The following is a 23442-nucleotide window of genomic DNA, read 5'->3' as shown; positions in this document are numbered from 1 at the left end:
CACCTCGGCGTATCATCTTGTTCCCATGCATTACTGTTCATCAGCTCCTGCATAATTAAAGAAGCAGAATGACAAATAGACTTAGAGACTAGTGAGCTCATACTCGACTCACCTCGTAAGATCTAGAAAAACGGAGTATCAAGTACAAAAAGTCATGTGAATGGGTCTAGATGACACGAAAGTGGAAAACATTGTTTCTCTGGCAGAAAATGAAACTGGTTGTTGAATTCCTAAATAACCTTAACATAGTAATTTGTTTCGTAAATAAAAAACGCCTTCTCTTGCTGTACTGTATTTCATTCTCCCACCCCACACTGGTTTCGCGTTTTTCATTTTAAAGCATAATCACTAGGAGCTATGATAACAGTTGCGGTATACTTTTGTTTTGATATGTATTATACTTTCTGGCTATAACAATCAAGAAGCAAAACAATACGCATATGTTTGTAATTTACCGTAAACCCACAGGAACTGGCATTATCGTCCACCAATGCTCGAACCACTTACACTCACGAAGCAAGCCAACGCTTCGACATATGCTCCATAGACTCAACATCGACCCACTCAACAAAGAAAACTACCTAAGAGAATTGGACATAATAATGCAAATAGCCCAAACCAATGGACACAACAGTAACACAATCCCAAAGCTAAACGAGAAAATTAAAAGTAAAACAAAAGCAGAAAGCACAAAACCATTGACAACATCACAACAGAACCAAACACAATCACAAACACCCAGTACCATAACAACTACACAGAATAATCAGGAGATGACATACAAACGCAAACTCACACACAAAATCACCAACATTTTCAAAAGATAACGAATAAACACAGCATACACAAAGGACAATTCTGTTCAAAAATACACCCCAAAACTGACAAAAAAAGCAGAGATATATACCAGAAAGCAGGTACAGATGAGGACGTGCAAGTATGGGACAAACTCCACATTAGCAGAACACCGAAGAGAACACAGTCACAAACCAACCACTAGAGAAGAAGACATGAAAATAATTAGAATCAACAATAAAAAACATCTCCTGAACGTTCAAGAAAATTACCACATACAGTAAACCATTATCATAATGGTAATAATAAAAATAATAGCACACCACCTCCACCTGTTTATCAGCCTCTACACAAAACATTTAAACCAAAACTCAAATCAACTGAACACAAAAGCTCTCAATCATTCTCTGGACAAAAAGAAACAAAAAATTCCATGCATCTCTCTCTCTCTCTCTCTCTCTCTCTCTCTCTCTGTCTTTCTCTCTCTTTCTGTCACACACAGACACACACAGATATACGCGCACACACACACACACACACACACACACACACACACAAGCATAACAGAAATGAACAGGCGTTAGTTTTCAGCATATACTTCGTTAGGTTGGCAACATGCACATAAATAAGCAAACAGGGTAAGATACACGGTGAACTCAAAGTAGTTACGTCTTGACGTCACAGTTTTGGATCAAATGTCTATGTTAGTGACAGAAGACTGATAGTTGCTCACAGCAACAAGGGCAAACAAAATGAAAAGTGGGAAGAAAAATGTTCGAAACATAAAACACGCTTATGTTTCGCAAATGGAGCGGTAGTGCGATCTCCGTGTGGCCAGATGAGAGGAAACGCCGATGCCAACTAAAAACAAGAAGAACTGTAAGTAATTTACACAAAAATCGAGAAGTGAACCGTTTTATAGTCTACGAATAGTACATATCGAAACAAAAGTATATATTAACTATATCATTATACATCCCACCGATGATACCTTACAGTGAAAAAAGGCGAAACGCTTCTGGGAGTATAAAAAAAGAGAGCAGCAAGAGAAGGCGTTTATTCTGCACAAAACAGGAGGCCGGCCTCATAGACAGAACCAGTAACTTATGTGGCCGCCCTCGAAGCCCGTCTTCTTATAGCCTGCTCGGTTCGGCTGCTGAAGGTTCTTGAAATCAGACTCACTGATTCTAATCAATGGTAACGCCATGGCAGACCTGGCATATCTTGGAAACTAGACATCATTTGACTGCCCTTCGTTCGTGGCTGTACCGAAGTAGTCCTGCGACCTTGTCACTCCCTCTTCTCTCCAGAAAATGTATCTTTCTACAATTTTTTCTACGCGAATTTAGGGATTTGTAATGTATGTTTAATAATAATCAAGCTTTATTGAAAAATATGCTTACATGAGCTACACGTTCTCGACATTAAAAAGGAAACTACAGCCTACGGCAGAAGCTGCGGTCCCCACAAGAGGGCTGAGGCCCCAAACTCGCCAATGGAGAGGCGCTAAACAACCCGGTCCTGCACGTCCAATAGCTAGCAGCTTCGAACGCCTCGAATGACGCGTCGCTGCTGAATCCTTTGAAATAACGATGTGGACATCCTCGATAAGTGAGCGTCTGCAAACAAGAAAGCAACTGACGGCCAACTGCTGAGGCGTCTGGTCGAAAACGTCGGAACTGAAAGGCAGCCACGGTGCTCCGATCCGGTCAATAATGCCACCAGTGCCACGATTTCGTAACACAAAAACGTCAAGAATTTTCGCACCGACTGTTTCCAAACTGAAGCTTACTCACTGGAATTCCAGAAAGTACCTCGTGCCCACATGTTTATGGCGAGGAAGATGACCGACGCCATACATGCTTACGGTGAGTTAGAAACAGCAGCACGTAAAAATTCTTGAAGTAAGCTTAGAGGTCTCTGCCTTCCGTTACCAACCAGTCTCCACATCTTGTCAGCTACTGCTGACGTAGCTATCTATAGACTAGTATGAGTTCATAATAAACGTAAACATCTGACTATATGAAACCGAGATGGTGAACAAATGAAATCTGAACCGCGCCTTCAGCATTTGTACCGCCTTCAACAGTGCTACCAAAATACTTGGTCCCGTAATTTTAGGTAAGGTAGTACACCGCGCTTAATGTAGACTAAAATGGAAAGAAACTATGTCTATGGAATTCATGAAAGAGTATTTATCAGTTCGTACTGCAGTGTTAGGCGGACTTCTCCACGTATCCCAATTTTCAAGTCATATTCTTAATCTTACCCAGTCTTTACTTAAAAATTGTATGTGAAAATTTGTAATTCGATAGATTTCTGTTGGTTTGTTCTGTATGTCCTTTATAGTATCGCATTATTTTGAAACTTTGGAAACAAAGAAGAACATAACGAGTTGTAAGACGGCTGTACGGACAAATTCCTAAAGCCAATTAAAATGTAAGAATATAACTTGCTCGACTGGTTACAGTGAGGTACTAGCCAGCACGCGCTTGCCACTTACATCTTGGATGTTCTTGACGAGACGCACCACTTCCTCAGGAGCTCCTCGTAGGTGCACGTCAAACTTTATAGGCTCTCTCTGCAAAAATAAAGAAAAGGAAAAATTACAGTGGTGCCGGTCTTTACGGTACAGGTTTGTGCATTTCATCTTCACCGTGTCTCTCGAAAATGAAATTTGTGGTAAGTTCCTATGGTACCAGACTGCAGAGGTCATCGGTCCGTAAGCCTACACACTAGTTAATCTAACTTACGCTAAGGACAACACACACACATTCACACACATGCCCGAGGGAGGACTCGAATCTCCGACGGGGGGAGCCGCGCGAACCGTGGCAAGGCGCCACAGACCGCGCGGCTACCCGGTGCGGCACACCATTTTTATTTATTTGGCAAACATACGACACAAACATACAGAAAAACCATTACTTTTCACTCCAGGGTTACGTAACAGTATTATAATCAGTTTCGACTTTTTGGTAGGTCATCACTGTATCATCCGTTTAAAAATGACGAAAAACGGTGATAATACAAGACTAGGAAACTAAAGTCCAAATCAAACTGATTTCTATATACCATCATACGCACTTGAACAATACAACTGAACCGGCTCATCGAAACTCTCACAATGTAAACATATGATCGAACTTAGTAACTACATAATAATATTAAAAAATATTCAATTTATCGTAAGTTTACACAAACGGATTTTTACGGTTTTTTTTTCCCCCGATCGTGTGATAGATGCTTGCATTGATACTTGCATAGGGCCGCATGCGGCCCGCGGGGTTTTGGAAAATCCTGGGTTAAGGGAACAAATCGATTCCGTAACAAAGCCATTTTTGGCGTATTTTGTAACTTGCTTTTTTCCCCAAACTCTTTTGTTTCTGTTCTATTTTCAGGCAGTTCGCACTTGTCTACTAATAGCCGGAATTAACAGTTTTTTATACTGTCTGTTTACTGCGTTTGTAGCCGCATTTTTACGGCACTGTCTGCCGCTTCCTACCGTAGATGTATTGTGTTGTAACCCAGGATTGCCGTTGTTTCTAGTGGGATCTTTGGGTCGCTAGTGCAAAAATGTATCACGAAACCAGCAAAGTGTAAAATCCCTGCATTTCACCTGTTTATTGACGGACATAAATCTATTTGTTTCCGTTCTCGAGATCGCATATTGAAGGGTCTCTCTGTAAGCCTCTTCATGTCACTCCAATTTACGGTGCAGTGAGTGAATTCCCTCCGACGTAAGAGTGGTCAGCAGCTGAGTGCGTTCATATCAGCCGCAGTTTACACATTTTCCGATTCAGATGCACTTGCGCAAGGTGCATTAAGTTTTGCTACTTCTCTGAGTCCAACACTCATGTTCACAACGCCTTAGTGTCACATTCCACTTTATCTGTCCCTTCCCGTTTGTGTGTGTGTGTGTGTGTGTGTGTGTGTGTGTGTGTGTGTGTGCAGTTACGAATTCTACTTGCATAGCTGTAGAACTCAGAACTGTCTGCTGCTGTGAGCGTAGGGCAAACTGTAGAAGAAGCTAGGAGGGTAGCAGAGGCGTTTATGTTTGTCTCGGTGGAACCACCTGCGCGGGTTGGCACAGGATAGCAGGCGTAAAGCCCCGTCTCGTGAGGGGGGCTGGGTAAGGGTAAGGGTAAGACGGCTTGCTCGTAACAGCTTCTTCTCGGTAATTTAGTACGTTTCAATTTGTCTAACTGAAGCCCCAACACTCCTGGACACCTTCATAGTGTCATTAGTTTGCGTCACGTAGCGAGTTTTGAATACTTTGAAATTTAGGTGATTTCGTAGGCCATTGTTTGATTCAAATAGTCGCTTGAACACGTTGGAGTGTGTTGACTGGTTAACGATTCAGTTCAATCAGCTTCTCATTTTCCTAACCCTGAGTGCGTCTGCATTATATGATACCTCTGTGGATCATGCCACTGATTTCTCAATCCGCTTCAGTCCGTAACTTCCAGTGTTCGGTAGTTGCTTTGTGCATCACCACGTCGTGTTGAGTGTTCGTGTTCGAGAGCCTTCAGGTTTCGCATCTCATTGCCTTTGTGATATAATCTCAGAAGCGAGGTTTAAGGTTTACCAAGTATCGAACTTAATACATATCAGGCACCAGCTATTGTCACATTTTATCATGTTCACAAGTCCTTTTAGTTAAATTATCGAGTCAATAAACGTTCATTTTTTACCCGTAATTAGACCAGCTAATTAAAAAACACGGAAAAGATTTCAGTTATTTATTACCCGGAAACTACGAAAGATAGAAACACATTGCGCGCGTCACAGGACAGAGGACGGTTCAGAGTCTTATGTTCGCACAGACACCCGACACGAGCACCGAGAATCATCGAGGCGGTAGTCAGTGTCATTCCACACACGAATCGACAAGCCCCTGTTAATTGAATCGACAAATTCGACAACTCGATTTCTCAGCTATTGAAGAATAGCTGCCACAGATGGGACACCCACCCACCCACCCACCCACCCACCCACACAAACACACACACACACACACACACACACACACACAAATCGCAAGGCACGAGGTCGGTGACATCGGAGGCCAAAAGCTATGAACCAGACCTTGTTGTCCAGCGTTGTGGGACAGTGGTGTTAAGAAGTGAACGTAAGGCGGGACTCCGTCACCTACAAAAATGAAATCACTGCAATCTTCGTGAAGTTGAGGGGCAACCAACTTTGCAGCATGTCCACGTATGATATTTCTGTCGCAGTTTCCTCCGAAATAAAGAAAGGTCCGTAAATTTGTGAACAAAAACGGCATAAAACACATTCAGTTTCGGTGAGTCTCTTCCGTGTTCGACGACGAAACCAGGATTTTGTGATCCCCAAATTCTTATACTACGGTGGTTTACTTTACCCGATAGATGAAACGTCGATGAGTCGTTCGGAAAAAAATGTCCTCTACCATATCCTAGACAAATGAAATGCAAAATTCTGTTATGATCGCCGGGACGCAACCGCTGCAGCAACTGCAATTTGTAAGGCTTCGTATGCTTCTGGAAGCTGAAGTTGCTGGCCTGTTCATCTTGTGGTCTTGCGATAGCTCTGTGCGAAAGCACCTCGGATACGGCTGGGACTTTAATCAGATGTGCGTGGCCGACCGGTGTTCTTCCCTTTCCACATGCATCCAGCCTGCAAGAATTTTGTACGCTAGTCAGAAATCTGCTTCTCCAGAGGCGGCTTCTTGCTGAATCGACGGCGGGATGCACGTTGCACTTGAGCAATGCACTGACTTGGCGCAAATTCCAAAACACAAAATGATTTCGCTTGTGGAACAGTGGTCACGTTGCTACAGTAAACAGTACAACTGTCTCAAAATCACCCAGTATTCGGGCAGGCATTAAAGTGTCTTCAGAAAGGAAAAGAAAATTATGTAAGGTAGCAAGAATTACTTAAGACCCAGAAGTTATTTTACACTATAAAAATTATTGCAACACACTGAGAAAACCAGTCACAAAATCAAAAAATATGTATATTAGAGATGAAATTAACAACTCGGCAATAAAATCAAAACAGTATGGAAAGTTGTTAGAAGAGACACAGGAAAAGTAATCACTGGGGTAGGTAGTATTACCGTTAAATAGAATGAGACCATCTTAACCAACAGTACACAAGTAGCTAATGTATTTAACAACAATTTCTTAAGTGTAGGTGAAAAAATTGGTGAGAACAGTTCAAAAGAAAAAGCCAAGCAGTACATGGAAGAGGCAGTTTTGAGAAATCCTAGTCAGATTAGTTTTCATCTAACAACCTCTTGTGAAATAAGGAAAACCATCAAATCTTTGAAAAATAAATGTTCTGTTGGAGTAGATGACATATCCAATAAGATATTAAAACAATGTGGAGCAGTTACAGCTGATATTCTTAGTCACATCTGTAATGCATCACTAACTCTTCAAGGTATTTTCAAGGTATTTTCATTTTCCGAGACAGGTTAAAATATGCCACTGTCAAGCCTCTCTACAAAAAAAAAAGGACACCACAGATGTCAACAACTACTAAAAAATGGTTCGAATGGCTCTGAGCACTATGGGACTTAACATCTGTCGTCATCAGTCCCCTAGAACTTAGAACTACTTAAACCTAACTAACCTAAGGACATCACACACATGCATGCCCGGGGCAGGATTCGAACCTGCGACCGTAGCGGTCAGGCGGTTCCAGACTGAAGCGTCTAGAACCGCACGCAACAATTACTAGCCAGTACCCTTGCTCACAGCATTTTCAAAAACTGTCGAGAAAGTAATGTACTGGAGAGTGATTAGCCATGTCAGCAGTAATGGGATACTTGGTAAATCACGGTTTCGATTTCAAAAATGCTGTTCCACTGATACGGCAATATACAATTTCACTGCCCATGTAATAAGAGTCTTTAAATAGTACAATTTCACCAATAGGAATTTTCTGTGACTTAACCAAAGCATCTGATTCTGTGAGCCACGACGTTATGTAACAGAAGTTACAATTCTATGGTACAAATGGAACAGCACCTGAGTGGTTTAAGTCATACCTACAGGACAGGAAGCACAAAGTTTCTTTATATGGCTTAAGTGATGTAAGGAAGTTTTCCAGTCCATCTAACTGTGGTGAAATTGCATTAGGTGTTCCACAGAGTTCGATCATGGGTCCCCTTCTGTCCCTGAAATATGTGAATGACCTCCCTTCTTATCTCAAACATGAAGCTAAACTGACACTGTTTGCTGATGATAAAGGCGTCATTATTAATTCAGTAAAAGAAACTCCAATAGAAAATGATACAAATAATGTCTCTGGAAAAGATATTAATTGGTTTTCTGTGAGTGGGCTTGCCCTGAACTTTGAAAAAACACAGTACATCTAATTTTCTACTGCGAGGAGAACAGTTCCTTCAATAAATTTTATACATCAACAGCAGTCAGTAGCCAGGGTTGAGCATACTAATTTTTTGGGTGTAGATATAGATGAGCATCTTAATTGGAAAATTCATATTTTAGATCTCCTAAAGCGAGTATGTTCATCAACTTTTGCAATCAGAATAATTGCTAATTTTGAGGATGCAGAAATTAGCAAGTTAACATACTTTGCGTAGTTTCACTCTCTGATGTCACACAGAATAATATTTTGGGGTAACTCAAAACTTAGGCATAAAGTATTCACTGCTCAAAAGAAAGTGGTTAGAATAATGTGTGGGGCTCATAGTCGCACATCTTGTAGGCATCTCTTTAAAAGGTTAGGAATCCTTACAACAGCCTCACAGTATATTTATTCAGTAATGAAATTTGTTCTCAACAACACGGATCAGTTTAAAAGCAACACTGACATTCGTGATTATAACACCAGAAGAAAGAAAGACTTGCACTATCCTCTACTTAACCTATCTTTGGCACAGAAAGATGAAATAAAACGTCTGACAGACACCAGTAACAGTTTTAAAAATAAACTGAAATCATATCTCCCTGACAACTCTTTCTATACCATAGATGAATGCTTGAATGGGAATAAATAAATCTATAGGTATTTTGCGCTATTTAAGGGAAAGCTTATTTTAAGCTTTAAAATAAAATCTTCATTTCAAGTGTGCATTTCTTATGCACTTGGCACGTTCCACATCATAATTGTTACTTTGAGATTGATCAGTGGAACACATAACTAACATAAGTGAAATTCATACCCTCAGGGAACTCCCAGCACCCTCCCCTCCCCCCTCCTACTGTGATGTAATCCAAGACGGCGACCAAGGGAAAAACTGTGGGAAATTCGAATTTATTGGCAGGAATATCAAATTTTGTGTTCAGAGACCAACTGCCCTAGTTCACAATACCATCATCAGAGGGCACTGCTAGCCCTCCCCCACTTCCGTCTCGCCTCGTCTCTCACGAAGTAATCCAAGATGGCAGTCCAGAAAAAAAGCGCGGAAACCAATAGGAATGCTGAATCCAGTCACATGACGACTTTGGCCAATAGGGTTGCAGTGTCTGGTGACGTCATTGGAGGAGATATAAGGCGGGCTCAGCAGCCCCACAAGCTTAGTCTCAGTCAGCCAGCAGCAGCGGCAGTAGAAGAAGAAGAAGAAGAAGAAGACCTGTGAAGCATCAGCAGCAGCAGTCGAGATCCAGCACACCACTGCAGAACAGGAAGAAGCAGAAAAGGACATCCTGGAGGACAAGGAGCTCTTATTGTCTTTACCACTTATCGAGTTGTGTGTAGGATGCCCAGCCTGATCCCGACGTCTCCAAAGCTGGTGGTGGTCCTAAACAGCAAGATGGAAGTCAATACTGGTCGCTGACATACGACCCGAGGCACCAGAACATCCGTGTGGGAGCGCAGGGGCGGAATGAAGATGCTGTGCGTAAGAAGGTTCCACACGTAGCCCACTTGCTGGAGCTGTTATTGTCCGTCCCGCTCATCAGTTTGTGTGATGGGGCCGTGCGGTTGGTTCCCAACGACTGGGGTGCTGCTGGTCGTCCCGAACAACAAGATGAAGGACAGTACGGGTCGCTGACACGTGACCTGTCCCAGCAGACCATCCCTCTGGTAGCGAAGACACAGAGTGCAGACGCTATGGATTAGAAGGTACCAAACGCGCCTACAGTTTGCATTCCTATACAATTTAACTTCTAGTGCAACGACGTGTAAGTGTTGGTATAGAAGCACATCATGGCTGGGGCTTGGCATGCGAGGACACGAACTGAAAGACCGTCGAAAGGAGTAAAAGTGCCTACTTCTAAGTTCGACTGCGATGAAAAATGTCGTGCAGAGTGCTACATCGATCAGCAGATGGCCACAGAGTATTATCCAACTCATACTCCACAGAACGTTCGCCTTACTGCTCTGACACTATCCATTTCAACAGTGTATGATGACTGCATTATGTGTGAAATCAGGTGACAACTGTGTTTTCTATGGCTCGCCTCAGTTATTAGCTTATACAGTGTGCATACTGCGCTACGTCTTGCCTTGTACGGACTGAATCGGTGATTCTCAAGCATAGACTCCACACATAACGAAGTTTTAAGCTTTCTACGCCTACATAGTGTACATGTTGATCATTTGGAACAGTAACCTTGTTTCTGCATCAGTGCAGAGCCAAAAGAGAAACAGGTTAAATGTACGTGTGAAAAACCAGAGTACTGCAAGGTGCCCATCGTTCTCATGCATAGAATTTATTGCATACCAAAAGCTTTGTTTGGGAAATATTGTACTGTCTGTAAATACAGCATCCGATGTATGATATTTAAATAAATAATATGTTTATATAATCTCAAACAGTGTTTGTGTTTTGTTTCATACCTCTCTCACTGTAATCCAAGTATTACACTTATTAATACCTTTATGTTCAATGCTGCACCTGTAATCATGCAGCAGCAGACAATTGCCTCAAACACTTCCTCGCCAGTCATTTGTAAAACTGAATGATGAAGTTACTTTTCATGGGTAAATATAAATTCTCTGTGTATCCATTGTGGCTCAGTTGGTTAAGTGATGGAGCTATAGTGGCTGCACATATTATCACCATCCTTACAAAAGTGTGTGCGTGTGCATGTCTTTCTATGTCTACCCACTAATTGTCGGTACCTGACGTAGTCGGTGTCAGGAAATGTAAAAGGAGACCAGAAGAAGAAGAATGGAATGCTCGTTCCTGATAATATACGAGCAATTATTATAAGTCAATCCACTAGCGGAAAGACTAATGTTCTCATGACACTGCTAACACATGTAGATGGAGTCCGATTTGAACATGTTTGTGTAATCTCAAAAACACTGTTTCAGCCCAAGTATCGTCTATTACAGGAGATACTGCGCGGTGTAAAAGGCGTTACATATGGCACATTCAGTGAAAGCAGTGATATCTCCCCACCTGAAAAAATAAAGCCAAACATTGTGTTCATATTTGACGATGTTTCTGTGGAAAAACAAGACCAAATTCGAAAATATTTCTGTTTCGGTCGTCATATGGGTACTGATGTTTATCTACGCTAAACATATTCCGGAGTCCTGAAACAATTGATTATGGATAATGCAAACGTCATTATAGCCTTCAAACAACACAATCTGAATTTAAAGCACATTACCAAGCACATATACGAACTGACATGTCATTCAATGATTTTGTAAAGATATGTGCTGATTGCTGAAATCATTCACAGTATGGGTTTGTCGTTATCGATAAAAACAAGAAAACTGAATGACATTAGATATAGGCGAAACTTGCAGGAGTTTTTTTCTGTACACTGAGAGGTGAGCACATCAGTACCCTCTGCATCATGGACGCGTTCGTACGCATGTCTGACTCTCAACCCGAAAGAATCGGTGTTCGTAGACAAAATATTCGCTTGCCCGTGGGTGGATGCGAAAATTCAGACTATCGTGCATAAATCTTGAGGTATGCGCAGGGAACTAGAGATGTATTATCGGATTCTTCTGAGAATGATCAGCACACTAAATGAGTTAGTTAGTGAAATCGGTAAGAAAGTAACCGACTTAACTGAGAAGTTTGAGGCTACTGAAGGGAAAATATATGTATAGGTGAAATTTGACTGATGTACATAAGATCGTGTAGTCAAATTAAGTCGGGTGATGCTGAGGGAATTAGATTAGGAAATGAGACACTTAAAGTAGTAAAGGAGTTTTGCTATTTAGGGAGTAAAATAACCGATGATGGTCGAAGTAGAGAGGATATAAAATGTAGACTGGCAATGGCAAGGAAAGCGTTTCTCAAGAAGAGGAATTTGTTAACATCGAGTATAGATTTAAGTGTCAGGAAGTCGTTTCTGAAAGTATTTGTATGGAGTGTAGCCATGTATGGAAGTGAAACATGGACGATAACTAGTTTGGACAAGAAGAGAATAGAAGCTTTCGAAATGTGGTGCTACAGAAGAATGCTGAAGATAAGGTGGGTAGATCACGTAACTAATGAGGAGGTATTGAATAGGATTGGGGAGAAGAGAAGTTTGTGGCACAACTTGACTAGACGAAGGGATCGGTTGGTAGGACATGTTTTGAGGCATCAAGGGATCACAAATTTAGCATTGGAGGGCAGTGTGGAGGGTAAAAATCGTAGAGGGAGACCAAGAGATGAATACACTAAGCAGATTCAGAAGGATGTAGGTTGCAGTAGATACTGGGAGATGAAGAAGCTTGCACAGGATAGAGTAGCATGGAGAGCTGCATCAAACCAGTCTCAGGACTGAAGACCACAACAACAACAACACATAAGATCGCAAAAAGCCAGAGTAACAAGAAATATAAAACCAGTACTTAATGGTGAAAACAACAACAGCACTAACCGTGATGGTAGTGATATTGAGAATAGAGCAGTGAACAATCGAATCCCACAGTACATATATTACGATGATACCAAAGAGCTAATAAATCGAATACGTCCATTCATGGCATCAGCTGCTGCAGGTAACACAGCTCATTTGAATGAGGTTGTTTCAATAATCTCCGAGCTTAGAGAGAGAGGTATCATCGAATAAGTATAGAGACAGCAGTTCGAGAACTGCACAAACCAGGACGCAATACACGCTCACGTCGGTATGTTATGAATGAACGTTTGGATGACTTATGGCAGGGTGATCTTGTAAATACGACGGCATATTCACATGAGAATAATGGATTCAAATATATGAGGTTCAAAAATGGTTCAAATGGCTCTGAGCACTATGGAACTTAACTGCTGAGGTCATCAGTCCCCTAGAACTTAGAACTACTTAAACCTAACTAACCTAAGGACGTCACACACATCCATGCCCGAGGCAGGATTCGAACCTGCGACCGTAGCGGTCGCGTGGTTCCAGGCTGTAGCGCCTAGAACCGCTCGGCCACACCGGCCGGCTACATGAGGTTCGTTCAAATGAAACCTGGTCAGTGCGTCTACCTTTGCCTTACACGTAAGTCTGGTATGGTGGCGCCATCTATTGGTTGAGACTGACGCGTGGGCACTGTTTGATGTCGAATTGCGCCAGTGTGGTTTCACGCCGAAGAGAAGGTGGTCACACAAGGTATCGTCCACTACCGAACATGCAGGCGAGTAACCAGAACCAGAGAGGAGTAATTCGATTTTTGCCGGCGGAGGGAGTCGGAGGCCATGCAGTGTATCGATGGACGAAGGCTGTGTACTATGAGTACAGTCTGAATCGTTCAAGTGTTTTGGAATGGCGCGAACGATTCCTCGAGAGGCGCGGGTCACTGGAAGACGATGCTCGTCCCGGACAGGCTCATCGTGTCATCACACCGGAAATTGTTGCGGAAGTGAATGCTTTAGCTTGGACAACCGCAGAATCACCGTGGACGAGATCTATAGGTTACTGGGTATTAGCGTGGGCACCGCCCACTTGAACTTACGAAAAATCTGTGAGCAGAACTGACCACCCAACAGCGCGTACTGGAATGGCGCTGTCTTTGAGTCATCTGCAACGTTACCATGAGGAGGAATACGACTTTCTGTGGCGTATTGTCACAGGTGACATGGTGTCACCATTTTGAACCGGAAAGCAAGCGTCATGGCAAGCAGTGGAAACATCCGACTTCACCACCTTCAAAGATACAAACGGCCGAGCACACCAGTTATGGTAAGGTCATGATGTCTTCCTTTTTTGATCGCATGGGCCCACTGCTTGTCGAGTTCCTGGAACGGAGAACCACCACCAATGCGTTATCAAGCCACTTTACAGAACCTTAGACGAGCCATCGAGTCGAAACGCCGAGGCATGTTGTCCAGTGGCGTTACCCTCCTGCATGACAATGCCCGCCCACACACGGCCAATGCGGTGAAGACGACTCTGCAGCAGTTACGGTGGGAAATGCTGGAACATCCACCGTACAACCCCGATGTTTCACCGTGTGACTTTCATGTGTTTGGACGTCGACTCGCAACCGACGACGAAGTGTGTGACTGGGTCCAAGCCTGGATCCGACAGCAGCCTAATAGCTTCTTTAAGGATAGAATCGACCGGCTAGTGTCGCAATGGGATAAATGTGCCAACAGTTTTGGCGACTATTTTTGAGTATGTGTACTGTGCATAACTACATTTTTGAGTTAATAAAATCGTTACCGTTACTTTACACTACTGACTGGGTTTCATTTGAATGCCCCTTTTTAATGGTAACTGATCTTTTTCTTCTTCTTCTTAATGGTCGCTTGGGCCTTGGAGACCATACGCAGTCTCTAAATTCCTCTTCCAGTGCTCTCTGTTCCTGGCTTTTGTAGTCCATTCTGCTTTACTCAGGTCCATTGCCACCGCGTCCTCGTCGATGTCATCCTTCCATATGGTTCGTGGCCATCCTCGCTTCCTTCTGCCCCCTATGGATCCAGAGAATGCTACTTTAGGTAGTCGTTCCTCCTCTATCCTAATTAGATGTCCGGCCAACATCAGTGTCCTCCTCTTCATCTTTTGACTAATATCAGCCTGTTGATATAGCTCCTTCAGTTCCTGGTTTTTATGTATTCTCCCCTCTTGTGTTTCTGGATCACTCTTGCGTCCACAAATTTTCCTTAATATCCCCCCCCCCCCCCCCCATGAACCATGGACCTTGCCGTTGGTTGGGAGGCTTCCGTGCCTCAGCGATACAGATAGCCGTACCGTAGGTACAACCACAACGGAGGGGTATCTGTTGAGAGGCCAGACAAACATGTGGTTCCTGAAGAGGGGCAGCTGCCTTTTCAGTAGTTACAGGGGCAACACTGTGCATGATTGACTGATCTGGCCTTGTAACAATAACCAAAACGGCCTTGCTGTGCTGGTACTGCGAACGGCTGAAAGCAAGGAGAAACTACGGCCGTACTTTTTCCCGAGGGCATGCAGCTTTACTGTATGATTCAATGATGATGGCGTCCTCTTGGGTAAAATATTCCGGAGGTAAAATAGTCCCCCATTCGGATCTCCAGGCGGGGACTACTCAAGAGGATGTCGTTATCAGGAGAAAGAAAACTAGCGTTCTATGGATAGGAGCGTGGAATGTCAGATCCCTTAATCGGGCACATAGGTTAGAAAATTTAAAAAGGGAAATGGATAGGTTAAAGTTAGATATAGTGGGAATTAGTGAAGTTCGGTGGCAGGAGGAACAAGACTTTTGGTCAGGTGAATACAGGGTTATAAATGTTGTTGTTGTTGTGGTCTTCAGTCCTGATACTGGTTTGATGCAGCTCTCCATGCTACTCTATCCTGTGCAAGCTTCATCATCTCCCAGTACCTACTGCAGCCTACATCTTTCTGAATCTGTTAAGTGTATTCATCTCTTGGTCTCCCTATACGATTTTTACCCTCCACGCTGCCCTCCAATACTAAATTGGTGATCCCTTGATGCCTCAGAACATGTCCTACCAACCGATCCCTTCTTCTAGTCAAGTTGTGCCACATGTGATTGCCGTAAGCTTAGTGACAACAGTGCATCCTAATTTAAGTTATACAATACAGCACTGAAGATGGTCACTCAGTGATAGAAAATCGATTTTGCAATAGTAAAAAATATACGCCCAATGCTGTCTCTTTTTTCAAGTATACCTGTTATCTGGTCGTAGTGCACAAGACAACATGGAGTCGCCAATCAATAAAACTCTACCATCTGTCTTGTCGTGTGAAGAATACAATCCTCTTCTGCCTCTTTTATTATTTCCTTGTAATACTTCCGTTTCTCCTGCCTTAGTATAGTAGCTGTTTCCTTTCTTATTCTGGTGTACTTGTCTCTGAGATCGTAGTCTCTCGGATTTTCTAACCACATCTTCGTAGCCAACCTTCTTTTTTCATTTTTTGCTGGCACAGTTGGTTGAATCATACTTCATCGGACAGTATCTTAGAGGCTGCACCGTTTACCGTCTCCTTAATTGCTCACATCACTGGCACTTTCCAATTCATCACAACTCATTAGGCTTTCTGCTACTGCTGACTCTGTTTCTTTTAACCTATTTGTGTTATTAGGTACAGTTTACTTAGATATTCTGCACACTTTCTTATATTTAATGTTCATTTTACTTATCATCAGGAAGTGACCAGATTCACAGTCGGCTCCTCTATAGGTTCGCGTACCTTTGATGCTGTTTGCATAACGCTTCTAAATGCATAGATTGTCTATCTGGTTTCCTGTACGCCCGTCTGGTGCCATCCGTGTTCCTTTATGAATGGCCTTACGTTGGAACCTTGTACGCACGATGCAGAGATTGTTGTCAATTGCGAAACTGATCAAATGGATTCCATTGTCACTGGTTTCCTGATGCAGGCTTGCATTACCTACCACCGATTTATAGATGTTTTCTTGGCGCAGTTTGGCATTAAAATCACCCAACCCTATTTTGACACTGTGATTTGTCTAATTCAGTATAAAATTCCTCCTTAATGCAGTCATCCTTATCCTTATCCTCGCATGGGGCATGTGCATTAATAAAGGATATATCACTACTTCGCTCTGCGATGGTGATGTAGGGGATTCTGTTGTTAATAGATTTAAATTCTTTCACTGCTTTCATTATCGAGTCATGTACATAGGAATCAGTACCTAATTGATGGCGCTCGCCACAGTCTCCTGCGTTCACCTTGATTGATCCTGTACCCTTCAATCTAATCTCCTGGAGGGCTACTACTTTCAGCTGGTATTTCTCTAATTCTCTGGTCAAATTCTGCATAGTCCTGGTCTGTGTAAGCTCCTAACATTCCAAGATCCAAAGGAGAAACCCGTTACCCGTTGGCATTTCCGATTCCAATTGAGACATACCTGATTCTGAGGCTTATTTAGAGCGTCCTGGCCCAGATAATTTTTTATGTGAGTTGGGAGGTAACCCTCAGCACAACCGCCAACCTGGAGGAGGGGTTGCCTTCTCTATGGCTCTCGACCTGCCCCTGGCCAGTAAGGCCGCGGGTCGAGCAACGGTCACTAAATATAGTGGCTACCGAGGAAATGGTTATTGATACATACTCCAAATATGTCTGCGCGTTACCTGTAAAAAAAATAAATAAATAAATGGGAGAAATTTCGCAGATGTGTTTGAGAGTTTGCTGGAGACGGGGATGAATCGATGCCCCCACAACCTCCAAACCGATCATGGAGGAGTGTTTTACAATAGGTATTACAATGGAATACACCACTACTCAACATTCACACTCCTGAAGGCGAGTATCGGGGAACATCTGAACAGAACAATAAAAGATCAGATGTGCATGCGTTTGAATCTTCATGGCTCGTAAAAATGGACTGGTATCTTCCCAGATATAACTGCTCAGTATAATCGAACCGCATACAGCACAATAAAAATGAGACCAATCGATGTTCATGATGATGGACTCATGGGTACGGCGTACTATCGCATTAAAATGTTGTATCCAAGCAAACAGAAATTTAATGCAAGTGACTTGGTGCAGATCTCAAAACACAAGACAGCATTTGGTCAACAGAGATACTTACGCTTTCCAAGGTGCAAAGAATGAATCCTAGAACTCATATTTTGAAGGGTAGTAAAGGTGAAGAAACTGCAGGTTGCTTATACACTGAAGAGTTGTAGAAAAGACAGAACCAGATGTGTTTCTCACGGAGAGAATCATGATACGTCGGGGAAATAAAGCACAGCATAACATGCGTGCTAGGAGACACACAGAGAAGGTGATGGTATTCTAGGCAAACTGCCAGAATGACATATTCCGGGCTATAACTGCTGTGGACCTAGAAAAAACCTTCAGAAACGCTTGGCGCCACGTGATAAGGGGATTCATTTGCTCGACAATACATGTCCGGAACACAACATCGCATACGCTGCAAATAATGATATCCCAAGTCGTCACATTGCAGACAGGATTTTAGCTGATAAGGCTAAGGTGATACGCAGAAGAAAGGATATTGGTATAGGTCAACTTACTACAGTATTTGCAGCTGATAAAACCATGCGTGGAAAAATTAAGTTGGGTTTAGGAGCGCTGAATTTCGAGTGAGCTATGAATGCTGCACGTTGTGTACTAAACAAGAAGAAGAATGGGAAGCAAAGGTGTTTGAAGAACTGTATCCCGACAATAATGTTGTTGTTGTTGTGGTCTTCAGTCCTGAGACTGGTTTGATGCAGCTCTTTATGCTACTCTATCCTCTGCAAGCTTCTTCATCTCTCAGTACCTACTGCAGCCTACATCCTTCTGAATCTGCTTAGTGTACTCATGTCTTGGTCTCCCTCTACGATTTTTACCCTCCACGCTGCCCTCCAGTACTAAATTGGTGATCACTTGATGCCTCAGAACATGTCCTACCAACCGATCCGTTCTTCTAGTCAAGTTGTGCCACAAACTCCTCTTCTCCCCAGTTCAATTCAATACCTCCTCATTAGTTATGTGACCTACCCACCTAATCTTCAGCATTCTTCTGTAGCAACACATTTCGAAAGCTTCTATTCTCTTCTTGTCTAAACTATTTATCGTCCACGTTTCACTTACATACATGGATACACTCCATACAAATACTTTCAGAAACGACTTCCTAACATTTAAACCAATACTCGATGTTAACAAATTTCTCTTCTTCAGAAACGCTTTCCTTGCCATACATCGATGATGTATCCAGCTAAAAACACTCTTAGCAGAAGGGAGCAGGAAGAATAAGAGGATCAGTTAAGGCACAACGAGTTGAACTGACAACCAAGACGTCTAGTGGGTTTCTTCCACTTCTCATTCCAACCCTCTCCGCTCTCCCGGCGGTAGGTTCCCTCGCCGGTGGCGCTGCAGCTATTGCTCGAAGAGTGAAGAACGCGCAAAACTCCCAGGCGCAGTTAGAAGACGTAACCGCATGATGGAAGCTGCTATATAGCTAGAGAAGGAGGCCGAAATGCACGCGTCAACTCACGCAGGTGGGAGGTAGGTCTGAAACAGGATACGTAATGAATGCTATAAAGAAAAGTAGGTAACTGCTGGAATACTTAACTTTAATCCATCATTTGTATACAGCATTCTTGATGATACAAGTGAGACTCTCTATAGAAATGGTTAATGGCGCCTTGCTAGGTCGTAGCCATGGACTTAGCTGAAGGCTATTCTAACTGTCTCTCGGCAAATGAGAGAAAGGCTTCGTCAGTGTAGTCGCTAGCAAAGTCGTCGTACAACTGGGACGAGTCCTAGTCCGTCTTTCTAGACCTGCCGTGTGGTGGCGCTCGGTCTGCAATTACTGACAGTGGCGACACGCGGGTCCGACATGTACTAATGGACCGCGGCCGATTTAAAGCTACCACCTAGCAAGTGTGGTGTCTGGCGGTGACACCACAGAAGCCGCAGCCACCAGAAAAGGACTATACTTGAAACCGTACTGGAAAGGGCTCGATCTATTCGAAAATAGAAAAAGCCTACCAGATTGGGTGCTCGCAAATACTGATCTACTAACTTTGTTGGAAAAAAATTCAACATTCCAAGATTCTGTGTTTTGTGGGACGTATTACCGAAGACTACGTGGAAAACTGGTGAATATGGTATAGTGAATTTAGACATTGATGGTGTCATATATTATGAAAAATGCAGATATCGTCTATTACTTCGACTCATTTGGTGACCTGCAACCGCCAGAAGAATTACAATGATACTTCAGTAGCAGAAGACGTGTGTTCTATAATTTTCAGCGCCATCAGGACAGACCTCCGAGGGCATCTATGCATCATGTTTCTTTTGACGTTTACAAAGAAGAGCTTAAAACATTCCTTCATCACTTGAGGTTCAGATGCAGCGTCGTAAACTTTGACTTTAAAAGAACGATCATCTGTATTACGTGCAGATTACTTCCCGCCAGTTGACTGGAGCATTTGTGAATGGAGTATTGCAATGACTGGGCTGTAGCCGTACAACAGCATCCCAAATATCACTGTAACAACAAACTGCATATGGATATTAATGGTGAAAAAGACATAGTGGAAATAGGACCTGCTGCATACGATATCGACGATTTAAACGAAGTCTTCAAACCGTCTGGAAAAGGTATTGAACTATGTGCAAACAACAGTACACTCGAATCTAAAGTAAGGTCTGTGAATGCAACGACTGACATTAACCTGAAAGGTTCAATAAGCCGCCTACTCGATTTCACGAAAGGACAGGTTTTGAAGAAGGATCCTAGTAAATTTTACAAGTCGTATCAGAGTGCGGACACACTTCCCGTCAGCACAACCCGAGCCGAGTGTAAGACTGCAGCGGCACTGTGATTCTCACTCTTTACGGATTCTTCCCCTCAGTTGCAACAGGGTAGAACACTGTTGAGACTCCCACCAACAGAGTATTTGGAGTTTCGTATTGTGGACCAGAATAACCAACTTGTTAACTTTCGCCATGAGGAAATCATTGTGCGATTACATCTACGACAGGATGGGCGTGCGGTGTAAAACCAGCGCATACAATCCACAGCACGTCACTTCGCTGCGGAACCGCAACGTGGTGCCAACTACGAGTTTCTTAAATCAGTTGGCTTGAAACCTCGCAATTACACCCTCAGTCAATATAAAGAGTCCAGTAGAGTATGATGAGCGAATTTTACGTCAGGAATATTTCTCGCATAAATTATAGGCGTGTACCACATTAAAGAAGAATACTGAAATTAGGATTGCCATCCAGCACTAAAACGCGCACACCGTTGCATGCAAGAGTTTCGTATATTTAGGGTGGTCATTCAACAAAACAGACGGCAGCGATACAGTGGGATCCAAGCTTATAGCTAATACTTAAGCGTTACTGCGTCAAGAGACACGCTTTTAACTCGATGGGTCTGAGGTCGATCGGCGTAACATGAACTCTTAAAATGTGTGTCTCTGCATCACTGAGGGATCTGAATGTTTTACAAAATGCAGGATGGTTCATAGACGATACAGCAGATAGAGCATTTGCGAGTACAAGCGACTTACTGCATGTATACCTGTAAAAATGGTTATGGGCTACTATGACGACATAAGGCAGATTATTTGAATGCTAACAGGAACTCATTCTGGTATGGAGTGCGATGGATAATAACTCACACATTCAAGGAGCTCGAGAAGAGAATATGGAAAATGCCTCACATCCCTGTATCAGACGAAGACTGAGGCCTTCAAAAGTTCCGAATTCCGGTACATATTTATCACTAACGTTCTGCTTTCAGGAGGTTTTCGAGTACCCATTGCTATCGACTGCAAGCAGACAAACATGGGCTATTAATACCTCTTCTCAGCTAGAGACGCCAAGATTCATCATAATTGCGTTTCAGATAGCAGAGGGAATATAGCAAAAGATGCCACTGTATTCAACAACTATAAGCTAACTAATGCTAGCGTTTAGCTGAATTCAGAATTCTACCCATACGACAATTTACACCTGCAGTGGTATGTAAATGTATACAGTCTAGCATATGATACGCGAGTGAGGTTTGGTGCTTCTTACTATGAAGGATGCCTACTCAGTCCACGAATATTCAAGGAGCTATCATCTATCTTCGTAACACACTGCTCAAAACAGAACGAGATAATTAAATGTGGACCTCTAGATGTTCGAATTGACTTTGAATCTTGGTTGAATTTCCTGGAACACATTGCAGGGTATGCTCAGGTTCTACGTGACCCTGTGGTTAATTACGGCCTGCTCACCGGTATTGTGCATCGAGCAGTATAAATGAACAGGCGTTGTGCCATACCCAGAGCATTCGACAGTGGTATCAGCATCACTGTAACCCGCTCGGGGTTTCTATGATGGTGAGCGTAGGCAGTTCATATTTAAAGATGTTGCATTTGCAGTGTACACAGAAGATCCCGGAACAATAGAGACATTCTCAGCAAACGTTGCATCACCGAGGCCTTTCAAGGATGTCAAGTGATCCAAAACATGGAAGAGCGCAGAGTGGTTAACACATTTCTACCACGGAGTTCACTGGGATGATCCTGGCATACCCTACAAACATCTACATCTACGTGATTACTCTGCTATTCACAATTAAGTGTCAGGCGGAGAGTACAATGAACCATCTTCAAGCTGTCTCTACCGTTCCACTCTCGAAATGCGGGCAGGAAAAACGAGCACTTAAATTTTCCTGTGCGAGCCATGATTTCTCTTATTTTATCGTGATGATCATTTCTCCCTATGTAAGTGCGTGCCAACAGAATGTTTTCGCAATCGGAGGAGAAAACTGGTGATTGAAATTTCATGAAAAGATTCCGTCGCAAAGAAAAACGCCTTTGTTTTAATGATTGCCACTCCAATTCACGTATCATGTCTGTGGCACTATCTCCCCTATTTCGCGATGGTAAAAAACGAGCCGCCCTTCTTTGAACTTTTTCAATGTCATCCGTCAGTCCCTCCTGAAGCGGATCCCACACCGCACAGCAATACTCCAGTATAGGGCGGACAAGTGTGGTGTAAGCAGTCTCTTTAGTAGACCTGTTGCACCTTCTAAGTATTCTGCCAACGAATCGCCGTCTTTGATATACTCTACCCACAACGTTATCTATGTGATCGTTCCACTTTAGGTTATTTGTAATTGTAATCCCTAAGTATTTCGTTGAATTTACAGCATTCAGATTTGTGTGACTTATCGCGTAATGGAAATTTAGAGGACTCCTTTTAGTACTCATGTGAACAGCTTCGCACTTTTCTTTCTCCAGAGTCAATTGCCACTTTTTTTAGCAGCGCGGTCTGAGGCATACTGTCACGGTCCGCGCGGCTCCCCCAGTCGGAGGTTCGAGCCCTCCGTCGGGCATGGGTGTGTGTGTTGTCGCTAGTTTACGTTAGAGTAAGTAGTGCGTAAGCTTAGGACCCATGACCTCAGCAGTTTGGTCCCATAAGACCTTACCACAAACTGCCACTCTTCGCACCACACAGATATCTTATGTAAATCATTTTGCAATTTGTTTTGGTCATCTAATGACTTTAAAAGACGGTAAATGACAGCATAATCTGCAAATAATCTAAGAGGGCTACTCAGATTGTCTCCTATGTCGTTAATACAGATAAGGAACAATAGAGGGCCTATAACACTTCCTTGCGGAACGCCGGATATAACTTCTGTTTTACTCGATGACTTTCCGTCTACTACTACGAACTGTGATCTTTCTGACATTAAATTACGAATCCACTGGCACAACTGAGGGGATATTCCATAGGCACGCAGATTAGCTAGAAGACGCTTGTGAGGTACGGTGTCGAAAGCCTTCTGGAAATATGGAATCAATTTGTC

General features: G+C 42.9%; 1 protein-coding gene across 2 annotated transcripts in view; it reads right to left on the bottom strand.

Annotated features, from left to right (window-relative positions):
* LOC126161305 (uncharacterized) overlaps nucleotides 1-23442 on the bottom strand; it is an 847447-nt gene that overhangs the window by 237657 nt on the left and 586348 nt on the right. For both annotated transcript variants that reach the window (XM_049917059.1, XM_049917060.1), the window contains one exon: nucleotides 3299-3376. In XM_049917059.1, the coding sequence (XP_049773016.1) occupies nucleotides 3299-3376 (78 nt within the window). The remainder of the gene's footprint in view (nucleotides 1-3298; nucleotides 3377-23442) is intronic.

Source organism: Schistocerca cancellata, chromosome 2 (genome assembly GCF_023864275.1).
Source record: "Schistocerca cancellata isolate TAMUIC-IGC-003103 chromosome 2, iqSchCanc2.1, whole genome shotgun sequence".
NCBI lineage: Eukaryota > Metazoa > Arthropoda > Insecta > Orthoptera > Acrididae > Schistocerca > Schistocerca cancellata.
This window is presented reverse-complemented; position numbering and strand designations above follow the sequence as displayed.